Source organism: Lupinus angustifolius, unplaced genomic scaffold, assembly GCF_001865875.1.
Source record: "Lupinus angustifolius cultivar Tanjil unplaced genomic scaffold, LupAngTanjil_v1.0 Scaffold_337, whole genome shotgun sequence".
Lineage (NCBI taxonomy): Eukaryota > Viridiplantae > Streptophyta > Magnoliopsida > Fabales > Fabaceae > Lupinus > Lupinus angustifolius.
This window is the reverse complement of record NW_017727751.1, coordinates 363,809-375,985: the sequence shown is the minus strand read 5'-3', so window position 1 is coordinate 375,985 and position 12,177 is coordinate 363,809. Positions and strand designations below refer to the sequence as shown.

The 12,177-nt window shown below is 33.9% G+C and overlaps 1 protein-coding gene across 1 annotated transcript; it reads left to right on the top strand.

Moving 5' to 3' along the window:
• Nucleotides 1-2,586: 2,586 nt before the first annotated feature.
• Nucleotides 2,587-10,190, top strand: LOC109341052. The gene is made up of 15 exons (XM_019578847.1): nucleotides 2,587-2,814; nucleotides 2,978-3,161; nucleotides 3,318-3,375; nucleotides 3,916-3,961; nucleotides 4,329-4,379; nucleotides 4,505-4,617; nucleotides 4,710-4,775; nucleotides 4,859-4,998; nucleotides 5,601-5,661; nucleotides 5,740-5,801; nucleotides 6,093-6,197; nucleotides 7,231-7,306; nucleotides 8,025-8,137; nucleotides 8,567-8,626; nucleotides 9,856-10,190. Exons 1-15 carry the CDS (start codon nucleotides 2,727-2,729, stop codon nucleotides 9,959-9,961), a joined length of 1,329 nt encoding a protein of 442 aa, XP_019434392.1. The 5' UTR covers nucleotides 2,587-2,726; the 3' UTR covers nucleotides 9,962-10,190.
• Nucleotides 10,191-12,177: the final 1,987 nt, after the last annotated feature.

Below are 12,177 nucleotides of genomic sequence, written 5' to 3'. Positions count from 1 at the left end.
GAGCATGTGAGCAAGATAAGAATAGATACAGAATTATGCAAAAACAGTAAGCATATGATAACAATCAAAACAACTTAATTTCTCTCTTCTCACGCATGCAATCTCTCTTGCAAAAAATACAGTAAAACAAGTATGCAAAATGCTCTCTAAACAACCATATACAATAGAATGCAATGTTATGGTTCTCTAAATGTTGCCTCTTATTTATAGCATAGAGAATATGCGCTTACATTCGTTGCAAAACAGTTTAAATAGTTAAACAGTTAAAACAGATTTCAGTTATAACAAATAACAGACTAGTTAAACGATTAAGACTCTTCTTTAATCGATTAACGAAGCAACAGAATGAAACAAAATACAGTTCAAACATAAAACACACATTTAATAGAAAAGCAGTTGCATTAATCAATTAAGTTACCACATTAATCAATTAACTGGAACATTTATGCATATGTTTCAAAAGGTGAACTTCTCATATGTTATGCACAATATATATACATGTTCTACTAAGTATATTATGCCAAATACGCACATATAACATGTATGATAGATGCATGTTCATACAATTAACTAGATGATATGTCTCATGAATATGATATGACAATTAAGATGGCTTAAGAGACTAGCACCTAGGTTCACCTGACCTATACTCACTTACTACGGTACACATCCCATACTACTTAGATTATAAACTCAAATTACGTCCTAGTCTATATATGACCAAATGAGCATAAGGCATGTTGATTGTTGAGCCATCTTCAAGCTTTGATAGAACCTTGTCTTCATTAAAACATAGGCAAAGACATGCTAGTGCTATCCTTGACACTTTGCACTTTCAAAAGATTCTTGTCATTTTTGCATCCATGCATAATTACCACTAGGTACACCATATTTCCTAATGTAGCATGATATAAATGTATGACAATGTTTACCACAATAGAAACAAGTAGGCAATTTATGGTTAGTCCTATTATGTATGTAGTTTACTTGCCTCCTATATGGTCTACTGTTTTTCCTTGATTTATAGCCAAGACCTTTATGATTACCTACATTCCTAGATGTAGCAAGTAGGTTCTCCAGGTTATTTCTACTATATGTGAACTTTGCCAATTTGTCCTTTAAATCGGAAATTTCAGCATTTAATATATCGCAATGATCACATATAGGGGGTTCAATTAATTTAGAGGCACAACTACATGAGGCAGAAGATTAAATTAGCTCAAGAGTCTCATTTTCCAATTTTAATTCATTTAACTCCTATTGTATCTTAGCTATTTTACTTTATTGCAACAAGATGACTCTTTTTCTATCTACATTTACTTTCACTAATTTCTTAAGTTACTCATGCAACTCGAAAAATTCACTACATAATTCATCATAAGTAGGAGACTCATCGCAACATGAAGACGAGTCAGAAAAGTATACCTCACTCGTGTTATCCGGGTTGCTTGTGTTACCAATTTATGTAGTGTTTGCCATTAAGCACAACTTAGTTGTCTCATCTTCAACGGAAGTGCTACTAGTCATTTTGTCCTCTGGGACATCCCACACTATGTAGGCATTCTTGGATTTGAAGTAATATCCAAACAAGTAATATCCAAAAACTTAAGAGAAGACTAGTATAATGAAAATGATGAAACAAATAAAACACTGGAAAAAACATTAGTCGAACTAAAATAATAATAATAATTAATTCAAAAAATTAAATTTTGATTGAATGAAAGACTAAAATATTAAATAGTTTTTTTAACTTATTACTTAAGTAATTGAATGGCGTCTTTGGATTCTGTTGGACAGTTTCATGATTTTACACGATGTTATTAAAACCAGTTCGGACCGGCCGGTTCAACCGGAGAACCAGCCAACCGGTCCCATAACCGATACGAAACAAGTGTTGTGCCGGCTAAGCATCAAAACCAGTGTAAACCAGAGAAAAACCGGTGAATCGTGTCAAAACCGGTGAACCGGCCAGAATTTGATTGAACCGACCGGTTCATACATGTAATTTTAAAGAACCCCACATAGGCACATACCACATAGAATTATAAACCTCTTTTCTTCATTCACACGAACCTCAATTAGAAACCTCAATTTGAAGACAATGTTAGTCAAGCTTTGGACTTAAATGGTGATGAAATGGAACCTCGATATGAAACAACTTTGACTCCTTTAGTCGTGGCTGTCACAATCGTGGTTGCAGATAGCAATTTTAAATTATTAGTGTATCATACATATCGTATTCGACAATGATATGAGAAGTACTATTTGTATTTGTAATTTAGACTTTGGATTTATTAAAGTTGTTTGTTTATGAGAATTCTTACTTTGACTATAAATATGGATTATAAATTTGAGTATCTACATATTAGATAATTTTTGTTACAGGTTTACACATATATATATATAAGCATGTATGTCTGGTTTAACCGGTTTAATCTCATGCGGTTTAATTACTGAACCACTGATTAAACCACTAAACCAATACCCTCACCGGTTTGATGACCGGTCCGATTTTAATAACATTGATTTTACACCCTTATCCTCGGTTAGATATTGCAAATGTTATGTGTGAGTGTGACTAATAATTTGTTGGGTACTTGGGCCTGAATTGCCCACAGCGCACCCGTATCCGCGGGTTCCATAGTATATATAATGTTTCCTCCTAATTTTATATTTTTATTTCATTGTTGTTCAATTTATTGGTTTATGTGGAAGTTGGAAGGGAAATGGGCACTCGAACAAATTTCTACAAGAATCCTTCAATTTCTTACAACAAACACTTCAGCCTCTCTTCTGTTCTTCAAAACCTCCAAGGTCACCTTTTAATACTTATTATCCTTCCGATTCACCCTTTTTGTTCCAACATATTGTTTTAGAGTTTTACAAATATATGAGGAACTTTCCTTTTAATTCTCTAATCTCCAAACCTCAACTCCGAAACAGAATCTAAAATTCTTCCATTTTTTCTAATGTTCAGCTTACAACGTTGCCACCGGCAATGTTCTTCCCGACGATCAGCCGCAACCCGACCTCACCACCGCCTCCGACAATAAACCTCCCTCTCTCAAACGCCGCCGGCCACCTCAATCCCATGACGGAGATGATGATGGCAATGGTGCCCCCTTCTCTATGTCACACCGCGATTACATTGAGAAGAGAAGGCAAATCAATTTTCTATGTTTCTTCTGTTTCTAATATTTTGTTTAATTTAATATTCATGAATTAATCAATGCTTCTTACTTTCCTCTCTGTGTTTCTTTTTCTCACTCTCTTTGTTTTGTATATTTGTAAACGATAGCAACTTATTTTTTGAACAGGAAAGAAGTTGCTTCATCTCGAAGTCACGATCGTGTTGAACTGACTGAAGATGTTTTGGTAATTTCAGTTAACTAGAAACTTAATTGTTATCTTATCTTCCAAGAGGGCTATGTAAATTGTCCCCGAATAGTCAGCACATTTGGTAGTGCTGCGGACAATTAAGATTGAGTGCCTGAGTTCAAATCCCGACGGCAAACGTATCTCCTTGAGATAAAAAGAGGGCTATCTGAGATTGAGTGTCTGAGTTCAAATCCTGACAGCAGCCGTATCTGGTATCCCCCCTTAGATAAGAAGAAGACTATGTTATTCAAATCCTGACAGCAGCCATATCCCACTTAGATAAAAGAGGGCTATGTTAAGATTAAGTACCTGAGTTCAAATCCCGACAACAGTCGTATCCCCTTAGATAAAAAGAGGGCTTTGCTATGATTGAGTGTCTGAGTTCAGATCCTGACAGCAGCCATATCCCCCTTCGAAAAAAGAGGTCTATGTTAAGATTGAGTGTATGAGTTCAAATCCTGACAGCAGCCATATCCCCCTTAGATAAAAAGAGAGCTACAAATCATTCTTTTTCACATTTTGCTTCTTTTGTGCCAGGGAAATCCTAATTCTGCTGTAGCATTGGTAGATTATGCAAGTGAAAGTGAGTATTATGAAAACTTTTTCTTTAAACTGTTATAACTTACAACTAATACACTTAGGGTCACTGTTTTGTGGTTTTATTTGATTTTAGAATGTGAATCGTATGAACCCAACAGTTTTGTCATGGCATGTTATAATAAAATTTAGACCGGACATCCATTAGTTTATAATCTAATAGTTGATGTTATTCTATTAAGTTTTATTGCTATTTTTCTTGGGTGTATTGGTAGTTTCATGATTAGCTGATACGACAGTGCAATTTCAAGGCATCTTTTCTTATTTTCTTATGAAGTTATAATCAAAATATGCTATTTTCTGGCAGTCGGTCTATGCTTCTAATTTTTTTACATATATTTATCGATGCTTAGGTGATGAGGATACTCCGTCAGAATGTCAAGAAACATATAATCAAAATTCTGGTTTGTTTCTCAATCTACCATTTTGAACTTTTGCTTTTACCTTTTGATTTTTCTTCTTTTCATTCCCATTATAGCATTAATCAAGCAATACTTATTTATCTTATTGAGTTTGGGTGTTGAGTTAGGTCTCACAAATGAATTTGATGGAATCAAAAGCCGAAATGAGCAGCGTTTTCCTGTCTCTGGAGAACCTGTTTGTCTTATATGTGGCAGATATGGCGAGTATATATGCAATGAGGTGAATTAAGTGGTATACTATTCACTTTGACTTGTACTAGGTTTTGTGTAGTGCAATGGTGGTGCTTATATAATATATGGTTCCATTCGTAGACGGATGATGATGTCTGTAGCATGGAGTGCAAACATGAACTTTTGGAAATTCTTAAACTCAATGAGGTACTTTCATGTCAACTTTTTGGTCCAAAAGTTCCAGCGGTTCTATGTTGTAAATACTCTCTTCTCCAAACATAATGTTTTAGGGATCCATCCACAACCAAGTTAGAAACTTCTCATCTGGAATCAGTGATGCATCTCCAGTTGCTGTGTTTGGTGATGATACCTGGGATTATAATCGGCATCGCTGGTCAAAAAAGATATCTAGCCTTTCTACTTATGAATGGTAATTTCTTCATCAAACATCCAGTAATTTTAGAATTTTACATGCCTCTCTAGTTGTAATCAATTAGCTTTGGCAAAGAAATAAAGAAAATGGAGTACTCAGTTATTTTCAGTAGGCTTGGGAGTACTTACAGCTTGAATACTTGGAATTAAGTTTATAAAATAATTGATTACTATTTCAAAATTATTCATTCATATAAATTAAATTTGTAAGATATTTTAGAAGATTAATAAAATTAACTTTATTAATTAAAATACTAATCATAATTACATGGTGGGGGGATGGAAAGGGTGGGCTGACCTGCCGCCGCTCCAATACAGGATGGCTTTTAAACTCACCCCTGAGAGTTGTGGTGGGATGGGTATCAATAGGTAGGTTTTAAACTGCACAGCCTTTTATGGTTATTAGCTCATACAGCTATACTATACAATACTCATGCATATAATCAGAGGATTTTGATTATGTGCCTGAGGAACTTTGAATATGAATATTCATATCCCTAATGATGGCAAATGCATGTACGTTTCACACTATGCACTTATATAAATATACACTTATTCTTCTGCTTTGATCTATGTTTTTGTGCTTTGTTTGTATTGTAGTTGGAAATGTCATAGACCTGGGCACATAGCTGAAGATTGTATAGTAAATAGTTGCAGTGAGGTTTGTCATCAATGCTCTTAATGCATTAAAGTCCTCCTTTTTTATCTTTTATAATGAATTGTTCTGTTTGTTATGCAGATCATAGTGCCTAGTAATAGATCTAGTTCCATTCCAAAAGATCTTCTTGGACTGTATAGAAGGTTTGAAAATTTATGTTTATTTCTTGTTGCAGTGACCATCAAATTGATTCTTGATTTATTGATTTCTATTATGAGTGCTTTTATGCTCCGAATTTCCTTTCTTATTTTCTATAAGAGAGTTTTAGCCGACCCCACCTAGTGGGATTAAGGCTTGGTTGTTGTGTATTTTAACATAATTTGTGTTTGAATGATTGTACTTATTAAGTAGACTAACACTTAACTGTTATACTCTGGAGATTGCCATGGAAATGAAACAAATTCACCAGATTTTTGGTTGTCTTTATTATGCAGATGCCACGAATTTGGTAAAGACTTATTGGCTGCAAATTGTAATACATGTCGGAGCTCTTCAAATTTGGCAACATGCCTTGATTGTAGCATTGTCTTTTGTGACAGGTGAGCTGAACTTTGTACTCTGGCTATGTTTCTTGTTAGAATTGTTACAGATGACTACGAAGAAGTGTCTAATAATTTGTGTTTCCTCTCCCTGCCCTTCCATCTTCAAGTATACTGACCTAGAAGGGTCTTAGTATGGAAACTGGTAATATATGATCAAACATACATTTCATCATCATAAGAATGCTGGTAGTTATGTAATGCAACAACAAATGATGGAGGGTGTTTTCATGTTTCATGTTTTGTTTCTTTTGATTCAATTTTTGTCCTTATTTCGAAACACTCGTGCTTTTTTTAGTTATATATTTATCAGCTTTTACTGTCATACAGTGATTCAAATTGCGGACCGCATCATGTGATGCGGCCGCAATATTGTGGCTACTGCCACAACCGTATCATACCGCAATTGTGGTGTGATACCGAGTCACAATGATTCGACCGCATCGGGCCGCAACGCAATCGCATCAGACCGTATCGATTTCAAAAATATTTTTTTACTCACAAAATAATTCACACCGCAACGGCCGCAATATGCATGACAACGGCTGCAATAACTGCAATCACAGTAACTGCAACCGCAATTTAAAACATTGTTGTCATATCATAAGATTTATGTGTTTGTGGTTGGTGTTAAATTGTTATGTTATGCATGCTCTTCTCCAAACAAATAACTATGCCGAAAAATTTCTACTTGATGCTACACTAGTTCATGAGCATTCTGATGTCAACGTATAAATAGCTGCAACAACATCTGACTGTGGTTGGAACACCGATTTTAGTTGTTCATGATTTCTCTATTATATATTGTAAGTGTAGCACATAACATAGAGCAAGTAAACATTGTATGCATGCAAGATACTACAGAAGTTTATCACACTTGAGAAAATGCTTGTAAGTTTGAATTAAGAATTTAAGATAGGATGACTACCATACTGTAATTACTATGCATTCTTCCATTATCTTTCTGACCTCCCAGAGGATATTTTCACTGTGTTTTTGTATTCCAGTTAATTCTATGATTCCTATGCTCCAGTGCAGGTCACTTGAATGGGCATATAAGAGCATACCCATCCCATCAAAAATATTACTCTCACAAACTTAAACGTCTGGTTAGTCTTATGCTTTTACTTGACCATTGATTTTATTGAATAAGACTAAAAGCTCAATGGCTCACTTTATCTATTTATGAATATGAATGATTTTAACATGAGTAGCAAACATCTTTGGAGTTAAAAACTATATCAGTATTGACCATGAAAAGTTTTTCCTGCCAAATTAATTCTCCAAATTAATGGAGAACCTGATATGATAAAAATATTCATACAATTTTTTCCTTTTCAGATTCTTACTTCCAGCTTCTTATCTGCAATTTTCATGTCTATTTTCACAAGTCTTTGAGGACACAGCCTTGTCTTGCTCTGTCGTGAATAGATATGTTATTATAGTTATTCACCAGTCGTGAATGTACTCGCTGAATTAGTATCTCATCAATCGGTAGGCGGGGTTGTCTACATGGATAAAATGAGAGCATTGTGTTCTAACATAAATCATGTTTTCACTAAGATCATTTAGCTCCAAGTCCTTTTTAACTGTTTCCTCTGTAGTATTTTTGGGGGAGGGACTAGGGAGAAAGAGAGATGGAAATAAGAAGAGTCAATGTCTGTGTTCCCATAAAAATGTAATGCACTAAGTGTGACCTATGTTGTGTGACCCAAGAGGTACAATCAAGCACAAGTCTTGTATGCACAATAATGTTTCATGTGACACTTCTTTTACTAACAATCTTGTTTCGTCATATATGCTTATGTCAATTTGTGTCGAATATAGGTAAAATGCTGCAAGTCAACATGCAAGGTTACTGACATCAAGGATCTTTTGGTTTGCCACTACTGCTTTGATAAAGCCTTTGAAAAGTTCTATGACATGTACACTGCAACTTGGTAGGTATTTTCAGTTCTTCATATCATTGCTCATTTTCGTCATTATCTACTTCAGAACTGTGCTAGTAAGCATATTTCTGGATTGTGTTGTAATGCCTAGTCATGCTTTTAAAAGTTTTGATATAGTGTTGTCTTCTCTTAAGCTTTTTATTGCCTTTCCTTCTTGAAGGTTTATAGGTGGTGGGCATTAAGGATAGATAATTCACTTGTAGACTATAAATACCCAATTCTGAAGGCTAACTTTGTTTTAGTAGGATCAGAATAACTGTTGCTCAATATTTAACTGTTATTTAGTGTGTGTAAATGTTTTTTGTATTGTCAGTTTCTGCTACTTTTCTTATCGCTTATACAGATTTGTTTTTTGTATTGTCAGCTTCTGCTACTTTTCTTATCACTTATACAAATTTGTTATTTGCTTGTTATATACAGGAAAGGAGCTGGGCTTTCAATCATATGGGGCTCTATATGCTGTGAGGACCATTTTACCTGGTAAGTGTTGTCACTACTCTTAAGTAGGTTTTTGTACAGACATCTTAGATGTCCAATCTTGGATGTCTGGGCACAAGATTATTGTATATTTATAATTACCTTGCTTGGTTGGTAAGACATCCTACATGCCTAGGGGCCTTTATTTAGTTTTTCTTCAAATTTCTATTAGACCATTTCCCAATTTTGTCAAAATTTATTACTCAATTCTTTTAATAACATAATCGCTTGAAAATTTCCCATTTCAATTTATAATATATTTTTTATAGATTAAGCTTTTGTTCAGACTTTCATATTAAATAATTTTATAAGTGAAAGAAAAACATGTCATCTTAATATCATTTAAAAACATTATGTACCGAAACAATCTCATTTAAGCTTTTGAGAGCAATTACTGCCCTAATGTCATTGAAATTCATAAATAGTATCTTATTTTTCTTCCTGGAAAATATATCCTTTGTTAATTTAGTCCATATAGTTTACGGATAAGCTTTATTTTATCCTAAAACTTGAAATCCCTAATTTTTTCACCCTTTTTTACTAGTTTAACAATGTTAACTATAAAAGCTAATTTTTAATGTTGAAAAATGACATAACATATTTCACTTCGCAAATTAGGCCAAATGCATCTAAATACTTTTTGGCCAAAATGCATGTAAATAAGGTTTATAGATGCTCTGAAATGGAACATTATGCACATGCAAGTCCTAAGTGATGTGTAAAACTAGCAACACAACATTTTAGCCTAGTTAATGAAGTTTGATATGTTGCATAATCTTTTAAAACTATAGAAAAGCTTTTAAATTTACCAAACGATGAACTTAAATAGATTGGATTGATGAACACATTGAGGATCTCAAGTTTCAAGGACTGGTTTGATAGAAGTTTATTTGAGAGACAAAATTGAGAAGATATATTTATGAGCGACTAAAATAAGGTTTTACTCTAAAGCTAATGGGATAGTATAGTGAAATTCATAACAAATTGGTCAAGTTTAGGGCCCTAGTACTGTCAATCAGGAATTTCAAAAATACTGTACCCGTAAAAATACCCACAATAATAGGTTGCGGGTAGGGACAAGTATCATGGTACCCACGTCGAGGGTACCCATCTCATTACCATCTCTACGTCCAATATGTATAACCTGAACATGGTATCTATGCATTAAACATTTTATTGCTTTATTTTGTTCTCTATTACTGTCAAATAACATTATTTGTGCCATGAATCAGGCACAGGATGAATTGCTTGAATGCAGGTGTGGAAGAAAGTGCATACATTGTAAAAAACAGTGGCCATAAAAGCAAACTCACGCAACTTAGTGACTTCATTTTTTGATGGTTGAAACATTCCTGAATTTTGAACTATATTATGAAATTGCTCAGTTCTGATCACTGGGTAATGGATGAATCATGCTCAGTTTCTCATTCTTGTTCAACGTTTGATAGATGAAAAATTCAAATAAGCACACGCTGTCACTGCTAAACTGTTGCTTGTTGTGCTTGGATTAACTGCGTAAGATGGGTTATTTAAGTACTTGATTATATTATAATTGAATGTTGTTTAATCTGTTATTCAAATAATAGAACAATAGAGAAGATTTCACTTTTTGGTGCAAACTTTACAATACAAGAGGGTCCTATTTATAGGAAATTCTTAATCTCGTAACAAATTAAGTAATAAATTCTAAGGATACAGCATGTGCAGTGGCGAAGAGGGTCCTATTTGAAGCCTGCTATTAATTAAGAATACAGCATGTGCAGTGGCGAAGTTCCAAAAACACTTTGACAAAGGATCGGAACATTAAAAGCTTTAGCAACATCTAAAATGTGTTGATATTTCTTTTCAACAATGTTATTGTGTTATTTTCTATCAAATTGTGTTTTAATGAGATTAAAAAAGAACTTTATAAGAACTTGATTAGGCTTGTATAAAGGGAAAGGCTCTATTTAAAATTGTAAGCTTGCTATGTGAGGGATGTCCAAGCCTTCTACGCTAAATATTATGACTAGAAACAATTACATGATTAACACTATGCCCTAGCTTGATGGGTGAGCTGCTAGAAATCATTGTATGCAAGTCTATTTTAATCTTAGCTATATCAATCATCATCAATGTGTTGTTCTCCTATATTAGGCAATTGGAGATGGAAAAAGTCAACCTACAATTGAGGATATTGATTAGTTTAGACAGTTAAAAGATTGAAGTTAAAGGTAGGTATACATAGGACATTGGCTAAAAATAGGTCATTAGAAAAAATCATAGTGCCTGCAATGCTAGTGATAACTTCACTTCCATTTGGTTATTTTGTTATGTATAGGCTTAATTTTTCTAAAGGATTGGATTTCTGATAAGAAGTTATGTACATGATCTATAGCTCTTATATCAAGAATCCATTCATTTGTCCTTATTGAAAAGGATAACACAATGCTTACCTGGCCATTAAAACAAGATGCGATCACTTAGTCTGCATTGTGCTGGGAGTTTGATTGTTTCACGATGGCCAAAATGGTTTTTTGTTGATCAGGAGTAAAAACGAGATTACATTGTCTTTAACTTCTGCCATTATTCATTTCTCATGAGTTAATTCATCACTACTTCCAATGAGATTATTCATTGAACTTGTCTTATTGTAATATGGGGGAAATCCATTCTTTTGGAATATATGTCCATTCTGTGACTATTTAAAGGTGCACACCTTAGAATTAATACATCCTCCTGCATAGTCCCTTCCAATATTTGAGCTTAAGCCTCTAGAGGCTCCATTGAAATTACCAAAACCCTTATATCATTTGCCTCTAAACCTTCCTATGTTTAATGTATCTTCAGAAGTGTTGGCATGAACTTTTGGTTCATCAAAAAGAATAATCATTTGTCTTTCTTGTTGCATTAATTGAGAGAATACCTTGTTAATATTGGACCAGGGATCTATGAGCATAATTTGAGGTCTTACAACAAAGTATTACTCATTGAGTCCTTTCAAGAATCTAATCACATGATCATTTTCTATGAGATCTATTAATAGGCATTAGGTCACAATTACATTGTGTTGCACAAGTGCATGATGAAATTGGTCTAAAATCGTCAAATTCTTGACATAATCATTTCAAGATGGTGAAATAGGTATTGATAGACATGTTCCATTGCCTATAAATATATAATTCTTCTGCTAAACACAAATTTTAAATACATCATCTTGATACTACCTTTCTTTGAGGTAATTTCATACCTTCAAACCAGAAAATGCTCTACACTATTGAAGAATCTAGAGAATTGTTAATCTAAGTAAGTACTAGTGTATTGCATATGTCCCAAGCTCCATAGAGTGCTTCATCAACAGCAGGTCTGAGTAAGGTTTCATCAACAAATTGTAGCTTCTTCGTTGACTTCAAAGCCCTGGTCATGGCTCTTAACCATGAATGGTAATTTTTTCCAATCAATTGACTTAAGGCTAAATTGGCACTTCGATTTTTATTAGGGTGAATATAGTAAGGGCTAACTAGATCATTATAGAGGATTAATAATTGAGATTGAATTTGACATGGTTGATTCTA

Bases quoted from the DNA above. Each gene is read 5' to 3' on its own strand.
- LOC109341052 (XM_019578847.1), top strand. From the start codon at position 2,727: ATGGGCACTCGAACAAATTTCTACAAGAATCCTTCAATTTCTTACAAC. The intron at 3,376-3,915 runs GTAATTTCAGTT...CTTTTGTGCCAG, and splicing joins AACTGACTGAAGATGTTTTG to GGAAATCCTAATTCTGCTGT. The intron at 5,662-5,739 runs GTTTGTCATCAA...TTTGTTATGCAG, and splicing joins TAGTAAATAGTTGCAGTGAG to ATCATAGTGCCTAGTAATAG.